The 21,962-nt window shown below is 48.0% G+C and overlaps 1 protein-coding gene across 5 annotated transcripts in view; it reads right to left on the bottom strand.

Moving 5' to 3' along the window:
- Positions 1–21,962, bottom strand: part of BTBD16 (BTB domain containing 16) — a 54,900-nt gene that overhangs the window by 10,803 nt on the left and 22,135 nt on the right. For 3 of the 5 annotated variants that reach the window (XM_038578990.1, XM_038578993.1, XM_038578992.1), the window contains exons 10-16: positions 17,563–17,682; positions 7,676–7,767; positions 6,513–6,595; positions 4,891–4,968; positions 3,671–3,769; positions 2,095–2,283; positions 1,023–1,058 (exon numbers count right to left, since the gene is read on the bottom strand). In XM_038578990.1, coding sequence (XP_038434918.1) covers positions 1,023–1,058; positions 2,095–2,283; positions 3,671–3,769; positions 4,891–4,968; positions 6,513–6,595; positions 7,676–7,767; positions 17,563–17,682 — 697 coding nt within the window. Of the gene's footprint in view, positions 1–891; positions 1,059–2,094; positions 2,284–3,670; positions 3,770–4,890; positions 4,969–6,512; positions 6,596–7,675; positions 7,768–17,562; positions 17,683–21,962 lie in introns of those variants that run through there. The other 2 variants (XM_038578991.1, XM_038578994.1) reach the window with 2 other exon arrangements.

Here is a 21,962-nt window from a genome sequence, read left to right as displayed (position 1 = left end):
GTGATACAGGGGACCCAGCAAAGCTGCCTGGACTCCTGACCCACAACAATTGTGAAATAATAAATGTGTGTTGTTTTAAGTGACTGAATTTGTGGTACTTTGTTACACTGCAATAGAAAATCCACAAAGAAGGAAGAAAGGCTCTCTATCTCACTTTCTGTAAACCACTGAGCTCAATTTAAAAAGGTGGATGGTAAATAAGTCACTCTGTACCTTATAATTACTCCCCTCCCTTCCTGCCTCTTGTTCTAGCTGCACCAAAACGGCAGGGACAGTTGTCAGGTGTGTCCTGTGTGGCAGGTAGAGATGCATCATGAAAAGGGGAGCACTCATTGCTCCCAGTTTGAGTATGTTGTCACTGCTTATGCTTCCATCACAGAGCTCCTGCACAGGCAACCAGTTAGGGTTGGCTTGGACATGAGGCTTGACTCTGGCTTGACTCTGAGGTCAAGGATGGTGAATGGACTTAGGTCTGGTATTTTCTACCCACAAGTGATACAAATATCGTGCTCTGGTTTGAGTGCCTCCCCAGAACTCTTGTGTTGGATCTTAACCCCCAAAGGTGATGGCATTACAAGGTGGGGCCTTTGGGAGGTGATCAGGTCACAAGGACACCACTCTAACCCTCATGTAGTGACCTCAGAGAACCCCCTCGCCCCTTCTGCCATGTGAGGACCCAGCGAGAAGACAGCTGTCTATGAACCAGGAAGTGAGTCCTCACCAGGCCCTACCCTGAATACTCCAGCATCTTGATCTTGGATGCCCAGCCTCCCAAACTGTGAGTGATAAACATCTATTGTTTGTAAGCTGCCAGTGTGAGGTCCTCTGTGGCAGCAGCCTGACTAAGACAGCGGGCAAAAGTTCTATTAAGACCACAGCCAACTAGGAAAGTCCACTGAATGCTTGAGCAATCCCTTCAATGTCATTTTATTTTCTTTTATGAACACTGGTGGAAGAAAGAAAAGTCCCATAGATTCTTTTGGAAACTATCAAGATATTGGGAAGATGAATGAAAAACTTACATAGATTGGGATGCCCACAGTTTGGATTTTCAAGGCCTAAAAGATGAAACAAAACAAAGCAAGGGGGCCTTTTAGAATAGACACAATTGCCCTCTTGAGGAAGGGAGTGGGAGGCTTGCACAGTTGTGTAAGGCGGTCATTCCCAACTCTGGCTGCACATTAGAACCACCTCGGGAAAGTCTTTAAAACAAACTTTAAAAAATTAAAATATAGTGTAAATACAATGAAGTACACACATCTTAAGGGTCCAGCTTGGGGCATTTCCACGAGTGGGTTCTCCTGAGTGACCACAGTAAAGAACATTTCAGGCACCTCAGAAATCCTCATCATCTTCTCTCCCAGCCAATATCCTGGGCTTCCTGCTCCCACCTCCACAAGGGACATTGCTATTCTGATTTCTGACATCACAGAGAACAGCTTGGGAAGCTTTAAACAGCACCAAGACCTGAGACCCACCGTGGAATATCTGGTCTCAGGAGCTGGGTGGTGCTCAGGCCAGCAGAGCTTGCAAAAGGCCAAGTGTTCTGATGTGCAGCCAGGACTAGAAACGACTCCCTGGCTTAAAGCTGAGTCCTATTCCCTACAGGGCAGCAAGGGAGATCCCAGACATCCTGGAGTTCACAGCCCAGAGTTCCTTCTAGGCTCTCTGGTAATCTTTGGATTTCATCTCTCAGCAGCCAGGACAGGTAGAGAGAGAATTCACCCAGATGCTGACACGGCCACTGAGGCAGGTGGGCCAGGCCATGGATCTCAGGGCATATCACAGGCGATGCGCTGGCAACAGTGGAGGTGGCGGTGGCAAATACACTCCACCAAATTTCTCCTCCTCCAAACAAGTACCCTTTGATATTTAGAAAATGGACCTGGCGTTATCATGACAGTTTTCAACATCCTCAGCTTTCCATTCTAGGTCTCTTTAGCGTGGTGTGGATCTGTGATAATCTTTTGGAAAGTGAGCAAGCTTCCCCTGGAGATAACTGGAGATGTAAAGCCAGGGATCCCCAAAAAAAAGATGTGGAGGGAGGGAGGATGGAAAGAACAAAAAGGACATAAACAAGTCAAAGACACTCACGTGGCTTTTACAGGATGGCTTGACAAACCCGAACTTCTGGGTGATCTGATTGGTCCTGAACTCCTGCCACTTGCCGTCCACCAGGGTCTGGGCTCTGATCTCGTACTTCACCAAGCGCTCCGCTCTCAGGCTAACCGGGCCATGCTTACAGACCGAGGACGGGAACTCCAAATCAGTGTGCCTTACTCTCTGTAAGGAGGGTGACCCACCTTAGGTGGAACTGAAACCGGGGTGACCCAGAGTTAGCAAAGCCTGGTTCATTGACTCTCCTGTATAACGGGTGTGGAGAGCAAGAGGGTATTCCCATAGGGCCCCATTTCCTGAGAGCTGCTGCTGCTGAGTCAGCTAGCATTTGAGCCCTCACTGTGTAAAAGCATTGGCTCACAGACTGTGGTTTGGTGAACCTGGAAAAATGCCACTAAGTCAAGCTGTATTGAATCAGAAGGTCTTCACTATTGCTTGGCCAGAGTTTAAAAACCAACATAGGATTTGAGCGAGCATTTCAACGGGTGTTGTTACAGAATTCATGTCTTCCATCCAGCAAAATCCAGTATGAAGGGAAGTGCATTGAAGTCATTGAAGACCAAGAACTGACCCAAGGAAGAGATGTGACTCACTCAAGGGTTGTAATGAGGTAGTGGCAAAGCTGAGTTTAAAACTCAGTTTTCTTCACTCACGCATTTATCCACGTATCCACTCATGAGGCAAACATACCTGCCCGGCATCCTGGGTACTATGATTAGTGGTGATAAGAAAAAGATGAACGAGATATGGTTTCTCAAGGAGCTTGATGTCTTAGACACTTATAAAGCAAATGCTAAGTGGAACACAGTGGTCCCTGATCGTCGTCGTCATGGTCAATGTCATCATCATCATATAGTGCTCTATGTGTCAGGCTCCATCCCATGCCCTTTGCACAAATTAACACAATAATACTGCCCACAACCAAGTGAGGTAGGTCCTATTACCTTCTCCATCTTAAAGCTCAGGAAGCTGGACATAGGGAGGTTCACGGGCTTGCCAAGTAGCTTGGCAACAGCTCACCAGGCAGCTTGACTTCAACACTCTGCTCTTAAACACAATGCTCTTCCAAAAGTCTAGCAGAAGCACCGAGGTGAAGCCATCTGCCCTTCTGACTTCACCAGTGTCTGGGCCACCACCCTGCTTTGTCTCTCTAAACAAGACCATTCCCTCTTCCCTTGTGGGCACTATGGGTTGCCTCCATTGAAGAGTGGCCATCTGTAAAGCATCACCCATCATAAAGGAACTGAAGATGAACTGACCTCCAAATGTGGAGTCAGAGTCTAGAATTTAACCCCAGCTTTGTTAATCAGGGCCATACGAATATGAAGACATTCACCTTGGAGATCTGTTAAACAGGCTAACAACAGTAACCTCCCAAGATTGTAAAAATCAAATGACATCACTTTGTATGAGCATGATTAGCACCAGCTTAGAACATGTTTCATGTCCATTATTAATGAATGATTAATCAGTTATTATTGATTTAGTATGAACTGACTCTGTATCAAAAAGACTGTTTCAGAGACACACCTTCCCTGGGCTCTGTCCTTACCTGCATGTAAAAACTATAAGAGGTAGTATCCTGTTTGATTCCCTTTATCTCAAAGAAGAATCCATATACGGCAATGATTTCTGAATGAGTTGTATACTCCTAAATTGGGAAGGATAAACAACAAAGCGACGGGAAAAGAATCTTCAGTGTTCAAAGGCAAGAGGACATGGCAAAACAAATTCTAGGTAAAACAAAAGTAACTAATTGACAGCTGATTGAAAACTCAATACCAATTTTAGCCTAGGAAGAGCCAAACTGCAGGGACTTTACAAATCCCATAGGTTAGCACTCAGTGACATATTAACTGCTCTGTGCATCCTCTTAATGGGGAGAAGAATGAGTTGGGCATGTTCTTAGACATTCAGTGGCCTGCAGACCTTTGAAACAAAGCATTTGTTCCAATTCCATGGGCCTAAAAAGACACTCCATACTTATGGTATTACAAGGAGTCCTGACCCCTGGTTGGCAGTGTATCCACTTAGGCAAGTCTCTGCAAGCAAGGAGGTAGGCCCAGCCTATCTAGGCCTGATCTAGCCGGGAGTCTCTGATGATAGATTCAGAGCTCCAAGTCTCTCAAACACAAATTCTTTTGAGATCACTACTGGGGTGGCTTTTAAAAAGTTAGAGAGCAGCTATTTCTTGGAGAACTGTGCCTATCACAGGGAACCGAAGACAACACTGCCATCGGCCCTGCATACTCCCCTGGTGACTGAGCACCCAGATGCCTTGCAGCCAAGCTCCCTGACCAATCCACTACTGCTTTGATTTGGGGGACACCATCAAAATATCCACCCAGAATAGGTTCCCCCTTGTAGCCGTAAACACAGGCTTAGAGTGAAATCTCTCATCGAGTGGTTGGCAAGTCTTGATGTTTGTGGGGAAGAGAATGACCAATTCATCCCAGTTAGCCCAAGCATTTCCTGGTTTTAGAACAGAAAGTCCTGCATCCCAGGGAAACTCCTCCATCCCTGGAAAACTAGGACAGTTGGTCCCCCTCAAGGAGAAATTTTGGATGTGCACATCATGTCAATGAATGACCTGTCCCAGGCTCCCATCTTGTGAATTTTATTTCCTAGGGTGTGGTGAACATGAAGGAAACATGACAATTTCCTTTTCTGCCCTGGCCTTCCTAAGAGACGTAAGAAGCAATTATACTTGATTAAGGACTTTTGTATAGGAGGGGAGGGTCCTTCCCCTTGCTTGGGCCCAGGGGTCTGTACCTGGTTAAAGAGCAGTCCAAATCTCATAGCCTGGGTGGTAAGATCTTTCACGTGAACCATGTCACCCCCACTCTCCAGCTGAAAGAGAAGTGCACACAGCTCACCTGGATACCAGCATCTCTCACTGTCTCTATGTCTGTTCATTGATCCCACCCCCACCGTGCTTGAAGAAGAGTTCTGTCTCTGGATCCCATACTAGTCCATTAATCCAATCTGCAGTATTTGTGGAAGCCTACGACGTGCCAGGTACTGTGCTCAGTGCTTCGAGAGGATGCGAAGATGAGAACAAGAAAAAATACCTAAGCAGTCTCACGGGGGAAATAAAATATGTATCTAAATAGCCCGATCACGATGCAGAGAATGATCATGGCCATGAAGTCACAAGCATGATCCCACATGGCAGGCTCCAATGACAGCAAGGGGCAAAAACAAGGAGGAGGTCGGGGTCAGGAGAACAGAAAGAGGGGAGGGGACTTCCTAAGGTGTCCAGCCCCAAGGATCATCTCCTGCCTCGACTCAGCTATTAGAACATAGTTCTGAATTACGTCCCAGGGAGGCTCGGTTCCAGGGAGTCATTCTCTGCTGTGCAGGGGCATGGGGCACTGTAGTTTGCACATTACAATAGGTATTTGTTGGGCTGAATTGAATTTTAACTAGTGACTCATAAATCTTTAGAACTCAAACACTGCCCTACTTCATCTCTAAAAATGCACAGTTAGAAACACAAGGAGTACAACAGTTCGAGCAGACAATTCACAAAGGGGGAAATGCAGCATGGAAAAAATATTCATATTTACTAGTAATAAAAGAAATGCATGTTGGAAAATGGGATTTCATTGTGCACTTCTCAATTAACAAAAGCGACCCGAAATAAAAACGCCCTGCATTGCCGAGCATGTACAAAGTGGAGCAAGCTCATTCATCACTGGGCCAAGAGTAATTTGGTCCCCAATTTTTAATATGTATCAAGAACAAAATGAATGGTCCTTTATTTTGGGCCAATGTTTTCTATTCTTGAGAATCTCCCCTAAGAAAATAATTCTGAGTATAGTAGAATAAACTATCATGTTCAAGTATGGTCATCACAGTCATTTATCATAGTAAACAATCGGGAACACAGCAAATTTTCTACACTAAGGGAAAAGCAAAGTAGCTCTGTTTATAGCAGATGTTCTTGGTGGAAGAGTTTGCAGCCAATAAAACACAATGACATCTTAGCAGTGGTTGTCCCCGGGGGATGGGTCTGAGGGTAAGTCTTTTCTTTCTCTCCATTTCTCTGCACCTTAAAGATTTCCAATAGCAAGCGCATATTACACGTGTGTTGATGGGGGCTTGGGCAGGCGGGCGGTGCAGGCGGTCCCCTCCCAGACCCCATCTCATGCTTGGCTCGGCTTAAGAGTGTGCATGTGTGCAGCACCCCCACCCCCACCCCAGGGTGCCTGGCCTGGGCCTCCTCTCTCTGTCCCTTGGGCTTGGCTTTCCCCACTGCCCTGGAGGAGGAGCCAGAAACACCGGACCTCAAGGGCCCAGAGGTTTCAAATGCAAAACAAATCTCCAGAAAAATCCAAGTCAGAAGAGCAATAAATTTCAATAATTGTTTCCTTGCTGAGCTGGCAACTCACTGCGTGGTAATGGTTGGCTGTAACCCGGATCAACCAGGACTCCGGGAAGAAATTAATGTGCCTTAACTCCTCCAGATTTTTGCCTTGGAAGAAACACAAAGAGAACATTTTTATAGATGTATTCATCACAGACCCGCAGAAGTCTAATTTACAGAGAGAGAAAGGAGGAAGTTGAGGGCTGAGGCTTGGAGGGCCTGCCCAGGGCCCCAGGGATCATAAGGTGCATGGAGCCCAAATGGGACAGCACCGAGCACTTCTCCCCAAAGTGTTTAGAGCCCCCTGGCCGAAATCTTGCCGGAGAAGGGGAGGTTGGAGTCTGATCTTTGGTGTCTTTAGGGTGTCAAGAAGCAACCTGGACAAAACTACCTGGGGTCTATCAACTATCCCTGGGTTTTAGCGTTACACATTATATCTGGATACCTGGAAATGGCTTTGAAAAATTTTCTAAATGTCCTTTCATTTATAAAGGTCTCCCTGGGGGGCCACCTGGGCAGCCTCACACGCACTAGCCAGTAGCTTCATCTTTCCAAGTCACAGAGGCCTCTGCTAGGCCCAGTGCGTGAGGCTGAGAAAGCCAGGTCTGTAGCCTTCTCCCCAGCTACTGAGCGAGTGACTTGGAGGGGACGCTGCTCAAAGAGGTAGGGCTCGTGGCTAGATGACACCAACACAGCCCTGGGCAGCTGCATACACTTTCACAATCCACATTGCCCTACATTCAATATCATATTTCATGGAAGCCCCAACTATCCCTCACTTTACAGACCAGGACCCTGAGGCCAGGCAGTTACATGACTTCCTCGAAGTCAAACAACTTGGAAGTGACAATGCCACAGCTTAGCCTATTCCTTTAAAAGCACCTGCTGAGGGGTAGCCTGGGTGGCTCAGAGGTGGAGCATCTGCCCTTGGCTTGAGGCATGATCCTGGGGTCTTGGGATGGAGTCGCGCATCGGGCTCCCTGCATGGGGCCTGCTTCTCCCTCTGCCTGTGTCTCTGCCTCTCTCTCTCTGTGTGTCTCTCATGAGTAAATAAATTTTTAAAAATCTTTTTAAAAATTAAAAAAATAAATAAAAGCACCTGCTGAGCCTCTCCAGAGAGTTGCTAAGGGGTGGGGCGGGTCCCACCAGCCCTCCCAGGAGGCACTGGCCGGGACAGGCGGGGCTTACCTTTGATGATGCCGTGCAGGCGCACACACAGGAAGAGTGGCACCAGGCTCTGTCCTGTATCCTGATCCAGAAACGAATACTTCTTGGGAAAGCTTAGCAGAGGGGCAAAGAGGAACAAGAGACTGTCACAAAACTGCTTTCTGGAATTGGCAGCGGTGGGGGGAGGGGGGTAGTGGAAAGTCATGTCAAGGAGACTGGTGGCTTCACCAGTCAGGGTTAGGGCTTGGTTCTCTCTGGATGGGTGAGGTGGCTGGAAGCAGAGGGCTGAGCCAGCCTGGGTGAAGGCCGACCCCAGAGGTTATAATGAGACATTGGGTCTAGTCCCCTCGCCATCCACCACAGAACGACACATATCGCAGGTGCACAGTGCATCTTATGACGTGACTGATGCTAACGAGCTACTTTATAGAGGATTTTGAGAGGCATTTTCTCACTTGGGTCTCACAAACTTCTTGTGGGCCAGATGGGGCAGGTGTCATGGGCTCTATTTCATAGACGAAAAACAAAGGCTCAATGAGGACTTGAACCCAGGACTTCAGATTCCTCCTCTACACAGGCTGCCCTTTCAACAATGGCCAATGCGGGCCTTCAATAGTGCTTTCTGGTAGGAAAGCCATCGACCCTTGGGCAGTTACTGCCCATACTAAACTCCAGTTAATTTCCACATGTGGCTGAAGGTCAGGGCTGGGTTGAGATCAGATTCCCTTTGAGAACATGCCTACCGTAGACACACCCACCCACCACTCTTGTTTTGAAACAACTTGTTTCGTTAAAGGGTCACTTTTCGCCATTGGGGACACGGGGGTAATTTTTCCAAGTCCCTTTGGAAACGCAAAGTCATTCCCTCAAGGCAAATCCGTAGGAGCCCAGCCAAGGGCGCTTGTAGATTATTTTTCCATGAATCAAGAGCGATGTCCAAATCACACCCTGTCTCAGCCAGACTAAATGCACCGTTGGCCCCGTGTCCTGGCTCTGCTGGGGGTGCCTGCCAGCCTGCTGAGGACCATTTGCTTTCAGAAGACCTGAGAATTCCTGGGACTCTCCATGTGATGGTCCCAGGAGATAGCTTAGGGATGCTGGGGTGTGGTGAGAGGGAAGAGGGGCACACAAGACAAATGAGTTGATTCAATCCAATGATTATTAACTAGAATCCACTGGGTGCCAGTCTCTGGGTGTGGACAGATCAGTCATAAATAAAGGAAGGCTGATACTTTCAGGAAGGCAGTGCTATTCATCTCAGAACCAGCCCTCCATTACCCAGGGCAGGTGGAGCTGGGCTGGTGTGGGCCCTGCCGGGGCCCTGAGAACACAATATTTTAGCTGGACAGATAACACTCGCTTGCCTCCTTCCCTGCCTCTCTCTCACCATGTAATAGAAGACCAACTTAGGTGGCATCACTCTGGGTGCAGGGCTCAAGGAGGGAAGACTGGGCCGAGCTGGCACAGTTCACCCACACCCCCGCCAAACTCAGTGCTCCTGGGGATGAGCCTGCCCCCTTGACAAGGGCCCCCACAGCCTGGCACTGCCCTGAGAAGTGAGCACTTGCTGGAGCTACCGGTTAAGACAGTTTTAACTCAGAAGGGAAAGGACAGTGGGAGGACCCCCCCAGGCACTGGGTGCCCCCAGGTACCAACTCTGCAGTTGTGTGGGAAGGCTGCCAGGAGAGTGGAGGAAGCCAGAGCTCCAGATTCTCCCAGAGAGAGGTGCTCAGACCCGACAGCCCATCAGCCAGGAGCTCTCTAGACAGACCTCCTCTCCCAGAGGATTTGGGGAAGAGTTTTGTTGAGACAGGTGATTGGACTTTAAGATCCCTGTAGGCCACAGGGAAGTGGCTCTGATGGCAGCTGACGTGTGAGGTCATGAGCTGTTCATCCATTGTCCAACCACGCTTCAGCAAACCTAGGCCTGGAGTCAGACAGACCAGGCTCCAGTCTTGGGCCAGCTGGCGCTCAGTCACGTGACCGAGCCTCTCTGAGCTCTAATCTCCTTCTCTGTCACGTAGGGACGACGACAGCCACATATGCCTCTGCGGGTAGCTGGGAGGGGTAAAGGTGATGGTGCTGGGCACAGCTGCTAGTACCCAGCGAGTACCCCCTGCCTCATGATTACCACCACTGTCCTCTCATCCCTGGGAAAAGGACTTGGACTCAAGCTGGCCCAAGACACGGGCCACTTCAAGGGAGGAAAGTAGTGGCCTCAGCTGCTGAGAGCTTTAGAGGGCTATGGTCCAACACCTTGAACCAATCAGTATAGTCCTTGCCCCTGGATACTGGTGAGGTTGATTGTTGCAGAGCCAGGACTCTACCCAGGCCTCCTGAGAACAGCCCAGTGCCTTTTCCATCTTACTTGGCTCCTCTCAATTTTCTAGAGACAGAGGCATCTACTATTCTCTGGTTCGATGATGAGTGCATTCACCCAGCTTTACCTAAAGTGAGAGGAAGCTGACGCTAAGTAGAGGGGGCCTCTTTGGACAGGCTCTGTTGATGGGATCAAATGCTGGCACTCAGTGCAGCCTGTGCAAAGATCTCTCTGGGTTTAGCATTGACTTTTCTGGAGCCAACTTCAGGCCATGGTGTCTGCCTCCAAAAGTTCTTTAAGAAACTCTTTGGTCATGACCCCTTTGGAGAGGACAGTTCCTAGGCCTTGAGATTGAAAGACACACCCCAGGTTGGCTCTGGGTCCTGCTTTCAAGGGCCTGGGGACAAATCCCCCACAGACTTCCTGAAAGGCAGTGCCTGGGACAAGTGTCCCTCTGACTGGCATAGGCTGTAATTTTAGAGCTGCTCCTAGCCACAACCTTCTCACTTCCCCCATCCTGTCATATGCCAGTCATTTATCCTTCCTGTGAGCATCTGACTCAGGGCCCCATTACCCCAGAACTTCAAAGTTTAGCCTTAAAATACACACTTCTGAATTCTGACACATGATGCTCCATGGATGAACCTTGAGGACTTTATGTTAAGAGAAACAAGCCCAACGCAGAAGAACAAATACGATGTGATTCCACATTCAGAGATCCCTAGAGGAGTGGAACCCATAGAGACAGAAGTGGAGCAGTGGTTGTCTGGGGCAGGGGAATGGCTCTCCATTTTATTATTGATTGGATACAGAGTTTAGTTTGGAAAGATGAGAACATTCTGGAGATGGAAGGAGGTGATGGTTGCACAGCCGTCTGAATGTACTTACTGCCACCAAACCACACACACAAAAATGGTTAAAGTGGTCGGTTTTATGTCCTGAATATTTCACCATAATAAAAGAGAATGAGGATTATAAAACATCATTTCTATGAACAATATATGAAATAATAGTTTAAATTTTAAGGTGACATTTGGGGGGGAAAAGTTGCATGCTTTGGGGCCACAACTCACGTTGAGAGGGGAACAAGGCTTTTTTCAAAATGTAACTCGGTGTAGACATGGGCACCTTCAGACAGTCAGAAGCCAGGACCCGGTCCACCGGGCTCCTGACCCCACAGCGCAGCACATGAAAACGATTCTGACTGCTGCCACCACCTTCACCTACCAGACGTCCCTGCCCTTCAGAAGCTCCTGCCAGGGGGCCTGTTCCTCAAGTCCCAGTGAATCTGCACGGGTCCTGGTAGGAGGGTATTGCCAGAGTCCACGCAGGGACGCACAAGTACTGCTCACGTCCTGGCCCACAGTCTCCCAGCCCATCGGTGGCAGGGCGGGACCCAGACCTGGGGCCGCCCTCTGCTACCTACACCTTATTTACCGAATGTTTTGTCTGTCTCTGCTTCTGAGTCTCTAAACGCCAGGAAGATGGGGCTTGGCATCTGTTTTGTTTGCTCTCGTCCTCTCGGCGCCTCTTGCACGGCCTGTTGCTCGGTGGGCTTGCAAGATGTTGAGTGGATGAATTGGATGAGGAGCTGGTCCCGCCAGCTTGGCAGCCTCCATCCTAGCATCCCTCCCTCCACTCGCCCACAGTGTCTCTTCGAGGAATGCCAGCTGTCCCGCCCCAGCGCACACACGCACGCACTCACGCATACCACACACACATGTGCACACAGGCCAGGCTCTGGCAAGCTGATCTTCCTGTGCTGATGGGGTCCCACCTGCTGTTGTTCCCATGCTTATTTTGCCAGGCCAAGTGCTGTCAGACACTCACTGAGACCCAATTCCATGTCATCTTAGCAATGAAGTCAGTCCTGACCTTTGCCCAAAAGCAGAACTGGGTAATGGTAATCCCATCTGCCCTAAGGACCTCCTACATCAGACGCTTTACGCCCCTGAGGCTCCTGCCGTGTCTCTATTCTTATTGAAGAAGACACGTTGGGGCTACCCAGTTTGGGTGGAAAGCCAAGAAGGCATATGAGGGAAGTGAAAAGTTAGTAAGGAATAGGGATCCGTAGTATATAGGGACCTTGAGAACAAAGAAGTTTCAGCTTCCGGAAAGCCAAACTCTAGGGGCAGTGTGGTCAGAGCAAGAGAAGAAATTAAAAAAGGCAAGAAACACAGAACTCCAGTGATGAGAAACCCCATTGCCCCCAAATATATCCACCTCCCCGCACAAGGGTTGGCAATCCGAGACAGAACGATTTAATGGCTCTCATGTCCGTGACTCATGGGGTATTTCAGAATGAATGTTCTGGTTAAGAGATCAGAGTTGTCACACCAGGGGTGCCCAGTTTCATAATGACTCTGTGGCCACATCTGCAAATGTCACTCATTAATTACAATAGACACCTGGCTTCTGGCTGTCCTGTCACACAGAGTCACAAAGCAGGCTCAGGGGCAGCCCGGGTGGCTCAGCGGTTTAGCGCCGCCTTCAGCCCAGGGTGTGATCCTGGAGACCCAGGATCGAGTCCCATGTCGGGCTCCCTGCATGGAGCCTGCTTCTCCCTCTGCCTGTGTCTCTGCCTCTCTCTCTGTCTCTGTGTTTCTCATGAATAAATAAATAAAATTAAACAAAAACAAAAGCAAAGCAGGCTCAGGTGTCAGAGGTGCAGGGTGTGGGTGAGGTGGCTTTCCTCCAAGGCTCCCCTTGCAGACTATGGGGCGGGGGGAACACAGCGTTGGGTTTGTCAGGCCAGGGCCCACTTACAGGGTCAGCACATGCTCTCGTGCTCTCTGCAAAGAGAAGCTCAGAGGACGAATCTGTCTGGTGGGCAGGTGAGATCTGGGAAGGCTTCCCGGAGGAGCCCTTGGCCAGTGCTGTAAAGATTGGGTCAGATTTGGAAAGGACCAAAGAAGGAGGAGACCCTCAGCCGCAGCGGTCAGGCAAATCTAGGAGTGGGGATCATGTGGAGATTGGCTTCACTGGCTGCTTTCAGTGACTGTCTTCTGGAGAGGTGGTAAGCCCAGTGCTGGGACCCATCCTTGGGACCGAGAGGGGCCCATGTAGTGATTAACAAATCAGTTAAGGACTAGAATTACAGGTCTACTCATGACTTTCCTGCAACCCAGAGACTCAAAATTCTTATTTTGAGTGTCAGAAGATCCCGGAGACCTCAGTCAGCCCCCACCCCACTACCTTGTGGCTGAAGGATCCTGAGCACGCCCCTTGCCTTCCCTGGCCATCTGTCCCCAGACAGATTTTACAGATACTCCGTTGAGTGAAAGGGCAGACAGACATTAAAAAGTGTATACTGTAAGATTCTATTTACACAAAGTTCAAAGGCAGCCAAGACATCTTGAAAGTAAAGGAAGCCAGGATGTTGTTTGCTTTTTTTTCTGGGAAAGGTGGCGACTGAGATAAGACGCTCGAGGTGGCTGGCCCCAAGTCTGTCTCTCGGGCTGGGCGCTGCTGACACAGGTGTGTGCGACTTTGTGGAAACCCACTTGAGGTTTGTGCACTTTTCAGCACGTATCTTATATTTTGATTAAAAATGTATTTTTAAAAAAGCGAAACATTTGCCTGCCTCTGGCTCTACTGATGACGTTTTTACAGCTTTCCTGGACTTCTCAGATTGCTAACTGGAAAGAAATGATGACTTTTCCTCTGTGGACAGAGGCAACAGCTTTGCTTACATTTTTTGTTTTTCCTACAAGGAAATGTTAAATTTAATTCTGGCCGGCCTATTTGTTTTTCTAAATTAACAGACTGTGGGTGGTGACGGGGTGTGTGTATGTGTGTGTGTGTGTGTGTGCGCGTGTGTGAGTGGTCCCTTCCTATTATACTTCGCGATGAAAATAAGCTGGAAGATGTTCATACCCATCTGGCTAGGCAAAGAAACTTCCCCTTCACCTTGCCATTAGTGTTCCTAGCATAGAATGCATGTTTTATAACTATCTGTTGAATGGATAAAAAATTGGGGAAAAAATCAATGAATCAAAGAAAACTGGACAATAAGAAAGGCTCGGGCCTATGTTTTTCTTTGCAGGCATGGTTGGCATTGGAAGAAGAGTCAACTATTCAAATACCTTCCCTCCCTGCTTGTTTTCTGGACATTGCTAAGACAGATAAGAAAAGGGGCATCTGACCTATTTTTACTCAAGTACTGCTCCAAGTGCTCGGATTTGGATGCTGAGCTAGCCACGGCCATACCCAGGGCTGCAGAGCACTCTTGTTGCCCTGGGGGTCACAGGACCCCCACTAGCTCAGAATCAGGCAGCCTCTCCCACCGCCACCTGTTATGAAAGTACAGTCCCCCTCCCCACAAAAAAAGAAAGTACAGTCCCTTTGGGGAAGTCCCTATATTGTGATGGCTTCAACATGTCCATCGGACCACGGGAGATCCCTGATAAATCACTCTATCTTTTATATTATGTCACCAATAGTTGCAACTTCAAAAACTGGAACAAAGAGTCAACTTCCTTGATTCTCATTCCTTAGCCTACAAACTGTCTCCCAGATGGGGCTGCTGCTGTGCCCCATCCTTTAGTTCCCATGGCATGTCCCTGTTGGTGGCCACAGAAACTTGACAAGCTGTTCCCTTTGGCCTCATTAAACTGTGTTGGGTCAGCTCCCATGGTGACCCAACTTTGGCCCAAGCTGGCTGTGACTTCCTGTAGGCTCCCTCCACCACGAAGAGCAGAGGTAGCTTCTCAAAGCCTGAGCCTTCGTGCCACCAGCTCCACTAGCCCAGCAACCCCGAAACCCTGTCCTACTGTAGGCTGGCCTCAGAGATCCTCAGGACGGGATGGTAAACTCGGAGCATGGGTGCCACTACCCACTGCCATGGGTAGGCTAGACATCACTAACTCTCCCCAAGCCAAGAGAAAGCCTTGGAACCCTTCCTTGTCTAGAACAAGATGACCACAGTCATTGGCCCGTGAGCCCTATTACCTCAAGTTGCTATAGACAGGCGTTCTCTGAATTTTGCATCAGCATAGTAAGACCCTCTCCTGTGAGGGGAACCAAGCTACACAAAAACGATTGATGGAAACTCATCATTCAGTGAGCTCTTCCATGCATAGCACAGTGCCAGCTAAGCTGGGGGTGAGATAAAGGCCCACAGACCCTTCCTTTGAAGCTGCTCATGATGCACCTAGGGAGGTAGGATGTTATGTACACACCAAGTGGTGGTAAGGGACTGGTCACAGAGACTCCCAGGGGAGGCCCTGCCAAGGACAGACTGGCAAAGGGGACAGAGCAGGCTGGGAGCAGATAAGCAGGAGCAACAAAGGCTGATAACCTAGGTTAAGGAATCTGGGGACTCAGGGGATGTGCATTTGGGAGGTGGAGCCATCGACGAGGGAGCATCTGTTCTGGGGCAGAAGAACCAGGATGAAAGAGAACCACCTACAATTCTACAAATGCTCACATGGTCCTCAAGATTGGGGGTGGGCCTGGGCAACTGCAGTGGCGGGGAGCATCCAGGCCCAGGTGACCTGTCTCTTCTCCCTGAGGGGCACGAAGCTTGCTGTGGAGGGAAGGCAGGCTGCTGGTAGTCACTCCTGGGCCACAATCAGAGAAAACAGGGCCCAGGTACAAGGTTTTGAGACACCACATAGACACTCACAAGCGATTTCCAACAAGGAACAAGGTGGCCTCGAGGGCTTGGGAAATGCCTTGGAGGGTACAGGTGGGCTCAAAATGGAGCCAGTGTAGATTGGAGAGGAATGGAAAAGCTAACAACGGTGGGGAGGAGCCTTGGGACCCCAGCTCAGGAAAACTGAGGACACCCTACTCAGTGGAGGGGGCTACACACCCAAGAGCCTCATTCCCACTGTGTCTCCCACATTAAAAACACCGTTTCCACATCCCAGCTCATTTCCTACCTCCTGATTCTAAGATGTTTCCAGTATGAATGCTAATTTGGAGCCAAAGAGCAAGTTTTCCTGGTGCACATGACTCACAGGAAAAAGTGTCTCTTGAGCTATTAAAAGAGTCGGGGGGCGGAGGGGGGGCAGGCATTTGCGTTCAAAGCAAATTATATAGAAACTAAGCAAAGTGCATATCATTCTGGCACTGAATACCGCTTTCCCCAAATAATGAGACAGGGAAAATGGGCTCTTTCGTTAACATGGTGCACAGATGTTCCAGAAAAGGATTAAATGCTTCAGAACAATGCAGATGAAACTTGGCTTAAACAGGTCAATCTGCTGATGAATATGTGGAAGATGTGTTTATCTGCTCCGCTCACATGTGCACAAGAAACAGAGCCTCTTGGCTTCCTCCAACACCTTATCGTGCCTGGAAGCCCCATTCCTGCTGAGGTGGGGAGCGGACGCATGAACCCAACAGCGAAGGTAATGGCATCAGTGACTCCCCCCAGGCCGATCCTCTGAGGATCCACCGGGGACTGTCTTTGGCTACAGGACCACCCCACTCCACAGCCAGCTTGCATGACCTGAGCACATCTGCCAAGTTTTCATTGAGGCTAAAGAGGCACGAAATGAGCCCCGTAAAGTATCAATCTCACTCTCTCCCCGCCCCTGCACCCCTGCCCCCAAGCCGCCACAGCTGCCACTGCTTAATGGGGACACTCTTGATCGAACAGATAGAGAACTCTCACAGCAGAGGGTAGCACAGGGAGGGGATGTTCACTGCAAGTCCTCGGCCAACGATAACACTGAACCCAGAGGCAGCCTCAGAATCTCTCTGAACACGGTGCCCAGGGAGCTATTACTGAACTGGCTGCAGGGGACTCAAGAGAGGAATCCTATCCACCGTTCTAGGAATGGGGAGCAAAGTGTTTGGGATTCAGCAAGCCTGAGTTCAAGTCAGACTCTGCGTCATCACTTGCATGATTTCTGATGAGATGGTTCATCTCCACCTCCCCTTTCTTCATCTGTAAAATGGGAATAAAACCAGCCCCGGAGTCTTCTGCGGAGTAAATGAGATTCCAAATAGAAAGTGCTTATCAGAACGACTGCCCTTAGGGAGCATAATTAAATGGTGTCCATTAAACTGAAATTATTATTTTTCACTGAAATTTTGAGATCTTTCATCTCTAGAATTCACAAGATTAGAGAGTATAAGATGCTGAGTAAGCTCTATGAAACCTTTGTGCATTCAGGTGCCCTTCCATTTGTCTAGAAAATTCAGACTGTCCTATGCTATTGTGAAATATAAGCAAGGATGATCTGATTTAGATACATTTTATTTATTTATTATTATTATTTTTAGATTTTTTTTTTTAGATACATTTTAAACATGATATTTTTAAGGTCAGTGAGGTTTGGTAATAAATTTTCCTGAATAAAAGGAGTACCTTGTGCATCCTGTCTTTTACTGGACAGAACAAGTGTTCAGAAGCACACGGTTATCTCACATTACAACACCTACATATTCTTCACGCTTTCAAGTAAGCCACTGGCTCAAAGGCATCACGTAATCCTAAACCCCATCAGGAAAATTGCATTCTGTGTACTCTCGATGACGCTATGAAAAATCACATCACTGACGCTTTTCCTCCAGGATATCACAAGTGAAAAAACCATTGTATGGCATTTCATCAACCCACACTGAGTTACGTTACCTGTTAAAAAACGCCAGCACGGTTTCATGCACCGGAACTGTCTGAATTCTGTGGTTCAGTTGCAAGAAGACCCACAAAAGTAGTGTTTTCAGAAGATGAAACTCATTAAAAGTGAACAACCTGGCCAAAATAGAAGAGAAGAAATTTTAGGAGAAGCAACTGAAGTCATTTGGAAGAAAACAAGAAGAGAAAGTTCAGGAGGGAGACGCCACCACCCCTGAGTCTGCAGGTCACTTCAGACAGAGATGTTAAATGACGTCCTCAAGGTCACGGGAGCTGGGCTGTGACCTCAGCGGCCTGCCCCCCGCCCCATGTGCTGCCAAAGCAATGACCAGCTTTAATGAGCCCTTACTATAGACCGGTGTGCCTGAGATGTTTTCATATCTTCTTTCACTGAAATCCATATAACCATCCTGCCAAGTTGGAATATATTCCCCACTTTTATAGATATGTAAATTCAGACTGACTCTATGTTTCTTTAAATTTTTAATATCTCATTCATCGTTTTTTTGGATTAATTTTTATTTTTAAATATTGCACCATATTATACTTCATCTGGACGACTAAAGTTTTTTGGTGTCCCCTTAAATTTCGCATCTGAGGTAAGTGCCTCAACCATCACATTCTAGTCCCAGCCAGCACTGAGGGCAAAATAACCTAGTCAAGGTCCCAGGATTCTGGGGTCAGACCTGGGTGTGGGTCAGTCCAGCCGCAAGCCGGCTGTAGAGCCTCCTGCAGGTGCTCAGTGGCCCCACAGCCACAACTCCCTCACCCGTAGATAGTGGTGACAGCAGATGCTCAGAGGCTGTGTGAGTGGCAGGCTGTTTCCTGTCGCTGCTGTAATAAATAGCCATGAACCAATTGGCTTAAAGCAACATCCATTTATTATCTTATAGTTCTGGAGGTCAGAAGAACAAAATGTGTCTTACGGGGCCAAGATCAAGGTGTGGATGCATTCTTTCTGGAAGCTCTATACAGAATCATTTCCTTGCTTTTTCCAGCTTCTGGAGGCCACTCACATCCTGGCTCGTGGCCCCCTCCTCTATCCTCAGGCCAGCAGCACAGCACCTTCCAATCTCCTTCCACCTCTCACTTTCCTGCCTTCATCTTCTACATGCCAGGATCCTTGTGATTATATTAGGCCCATCCGGGTAATCCAGAACACACTCCTGGGCTCCAGGTCATCCACCTGCAACCTTGTTTCCCCTTTGCCATGCAACCTAACATATTCGCAGGCGCTGGGGGTTGGGATGTTGACATTATGGAGCTGACGACACACACACAGATTGCTTAGCGGAGGGCCTGGCACATAGGAGCGTGCTAACAAACGGCAGCTCTGACTCCTAGGCAGCCGGGCTGGGTCTTGGCTGCAGAGCCCACGCTTTGCCTGCACTGGCATGATACTTCTTACCTAGAAACAGGTGGTGGGAAGGAGGATGTCACCCCCTACAACGTCAACTCTGTAAAGTAAGGGTATCTCCCAAAGGCCTTCTCTGAAGCCTCTGACAACTTGATTATCTAAGAAGTCATTTTAATGTTTCTTAAACTCTTTGATATTTCCCATCTTGACCACAGAGATGACATGCTGGTTTCAAAACCTATCAGAGCCTCTGCACCCATCACTTTGAGTAGTCTTGGTGGGTGGGCCCCAAGCTAAGTGGTGACTCTAAAGGGTAATGGAAATGTCACCCACCCACCTTTCACGCTATTTCTGGTCACAGTAGAACATCTCTTTGTTCTTCTTTGTTTCCAGGCCACCTACAGATGCAAGGGCTTTGACTCTGGCCAGACAGGACCAAATTTGTCACCATCTGGGCAATGATGGTGAGGCAGGAGGGGGGATGTCACAGAGCCACTTAGTATATGATGCACCTGCAGAGAACTCCACCAAGATACCAACCACCCCTGGGCTGGGGAGCTATGTGACTCCCGGTGCAGAATCCAAGCCCGAGGCCCCCCAGCCTAGAGGTTCTTTGGGACCTCACCAAGAGGACCAGGCAGCAACAGGAGGAGTTGTTGGGGTTGGTTCCATGAATCAGCGTCCCGGTTTTACTTTTATTGTGGAGTGTAATTGTTCAAATAAAGCCCTCTGTCTTTTTTTTTTTTTTTCAGGGTATACACTTCCATTTTATTTAAGTCACAAATATTTTGAGTGTCTGTTAGGGAACCCAAACCTATATTTTACAAATTTTTTTTTTTTTTTAATTTTTATTTATTTATGATAGTCACACAGAGAGAGAGAGAGAGAGAGGCAGAGACATAGGCAGAGGGAGAAGCAGGCTCCATGCACCGGGAGCCCGACGTGGGATTCGATCCCGGGTCTCCAGGATCGCGCCCTGGGCCAAAGGCAGGCGCCAAACCGCTGCGCCACCCAGGGATCCCCCAAACCTATATTTTAGCTGCTACAGTGGACCAAGTACTCTTTTCAAGGTATACCGATTCCTTCCTTTATTCCTCCCTCTCTCTCTTCCTTCTTTCCTTCCTTCCTTCTGTCTTTCCTTCCTCCATCCTTCCTTTTCTTTCTCCCTTTCTTTCTCTTCCTTTATTTATTTTTTTAATTTAATTTACCAACATACAGCATAATACCCAGGGCTCATCACATCACAAGTCCTGTCTTTAAAGATTTATTTATTTATTTGAGAGAGGAAAAAAATGCATGGGGCTGGGGCATAGAGGGACAAGGGGAGAGGAAGAGAGAATCTCAAGCAGATTGCACACAGCATGGGACCTGACACATAGCTTGACCTCAGGACCCTTAGATAATGACCTGAGCCAAAACCAAGAGTCGGACGTTTCAATGTCTGTGCCACCCAGGCGCCCTAAACCCTCCCTCCAGCTTGAGGCCAAGTACCAGTACCCTAAAGTACTGCTTCCCTGAGGACATTCAAACATATTCTCACTTAATGCTCTGATGGCCTCACAGAGCTCTCAGAGACCCTAAACTTCCCTCCGACATAGGTGAACATCTGGGCTGTCCTACTTGTGTTTATTGGTGCTCACTAGTAGTCATTGGGATGTAACTGGTATTTGTTCTTTAAGAGAAAAATGTTTTTAACGAGACACTGTCTCTTTTTTATTTTTTTGAGAAAATTTTACATAAATAATAAAGGGCTCCCTTTGAGTATAGACTATAGAGAAAGCTGTATCCATGCACAGAAGAAAGCATGACAAGGGTGTCTATGGCAGCACTGATTGCCACAACAAAAACTAAAGCAAAATAAAACAAAAGCCCATTAGGAAGAGGATGAAAAATTGCTATTTATTCACTGGAACCCTGTGCAACATCAAATTTAAAATGTTAATTAGATATGTAAGTAACAGCATGGAGAGAACATATCGCTTTAGGTTAGTAAATTAAAGTAAGCTGTCGACCAGTACGGCCACTATAAGAACATCAGTTTGAAGTTTAAGCTTTTATGAAACAATATTACACATTATTTGTAGACACGCATATATGTAGTAAGAATATAATCACATGGATCGGGTTTATTCAGGCCCAGGACAATGGTCTGATTGTCTTTAGGGAGTTGACTTCTGCTTTATTGGTTATGTTTTCTTTCTTATGACAAAATGTCATTGTTCATTTTGGGAGATGGCTTCCAATTGTGTTTTCTATTATCCTCCTACCTTTAAGTGTTTTTATAATAAAAAATAGCTATCAATATCCCTATTAATCCTGAATATCAATAAGAAAAATGAGTCCTCATGCAGAGCACAGCAGTGGACTGGGCTGGTAAAGACCTGAGGCTTTTTTTTTTTTTTTTTTAAGACCTGGGGCTTTGAGGCCACTCAAATCTGTGTTCAAATCCCAAATCTCACGCTGCATGGGGGAAACTGGGCTAATCTTTTCATTTCCCGTAACCTCCATTCCACAGGTGATAACACAGGTAATATCCACCTCCCTGGGTGGCCATAGGAGTCAGGCCAATAACCCACCCCGTGTCCTGTATACCGCAAGCGCTCAACAGTTGGTAGGTATTGTCGCTATCAGCCAGAGAAGCATCAGCTTCAGGAACTATTATGTTTGAGAGCCATGGCCCATGGTGTTCCAGATACTGGAAGGAAAGCTGTGCGATGGGCTCACCAGGGAGGACAGGGGTGGCTTCTCTTGGGGATTCCTGAGCCCCCAAGACTGGTGGTATCACCGACAGGAAGCCAGGGAAAAGTGGGCAGAGCTCCGGGTTACAGGACAGCTTTCCATGCAGATAGGAACTGGACAGCTGGCTGAATTTTCCATTTCTAAGTCTAGCAGGAACTGGGTTTCCAGAAAAGCAGAACTTGGAATGAAGCTTTCATGGTATTAGAGTTCACAGAACAGGGTAACCTAGCGATGACCTCTAAGGAGAAACTTAATTGGAAACCCAAGGCCCAGGCAAAGAAATGAAATCCAGAGGCCCCGG

The sequence above is a fragment of the Canis lupus genome, chromosome 28, assembly GCF_011100685.1.
Source record: "Canis lupus familiaris isolate Mischka breed German Shepherd chromosome 28, alternate assembly UU_Cfam_GSD_1.0, whole genome shotgun sequence".
Lineage (NCBI taxonomy): Eukaryota > Metazoa > Chordata > Mammalia > Carnivora > Canidae > Canis > Canis lupus.
Note: the sequence above shows the minus strand (reverse complement) of the source record. Positions and strands in the feature narration are given on the sequence as shown.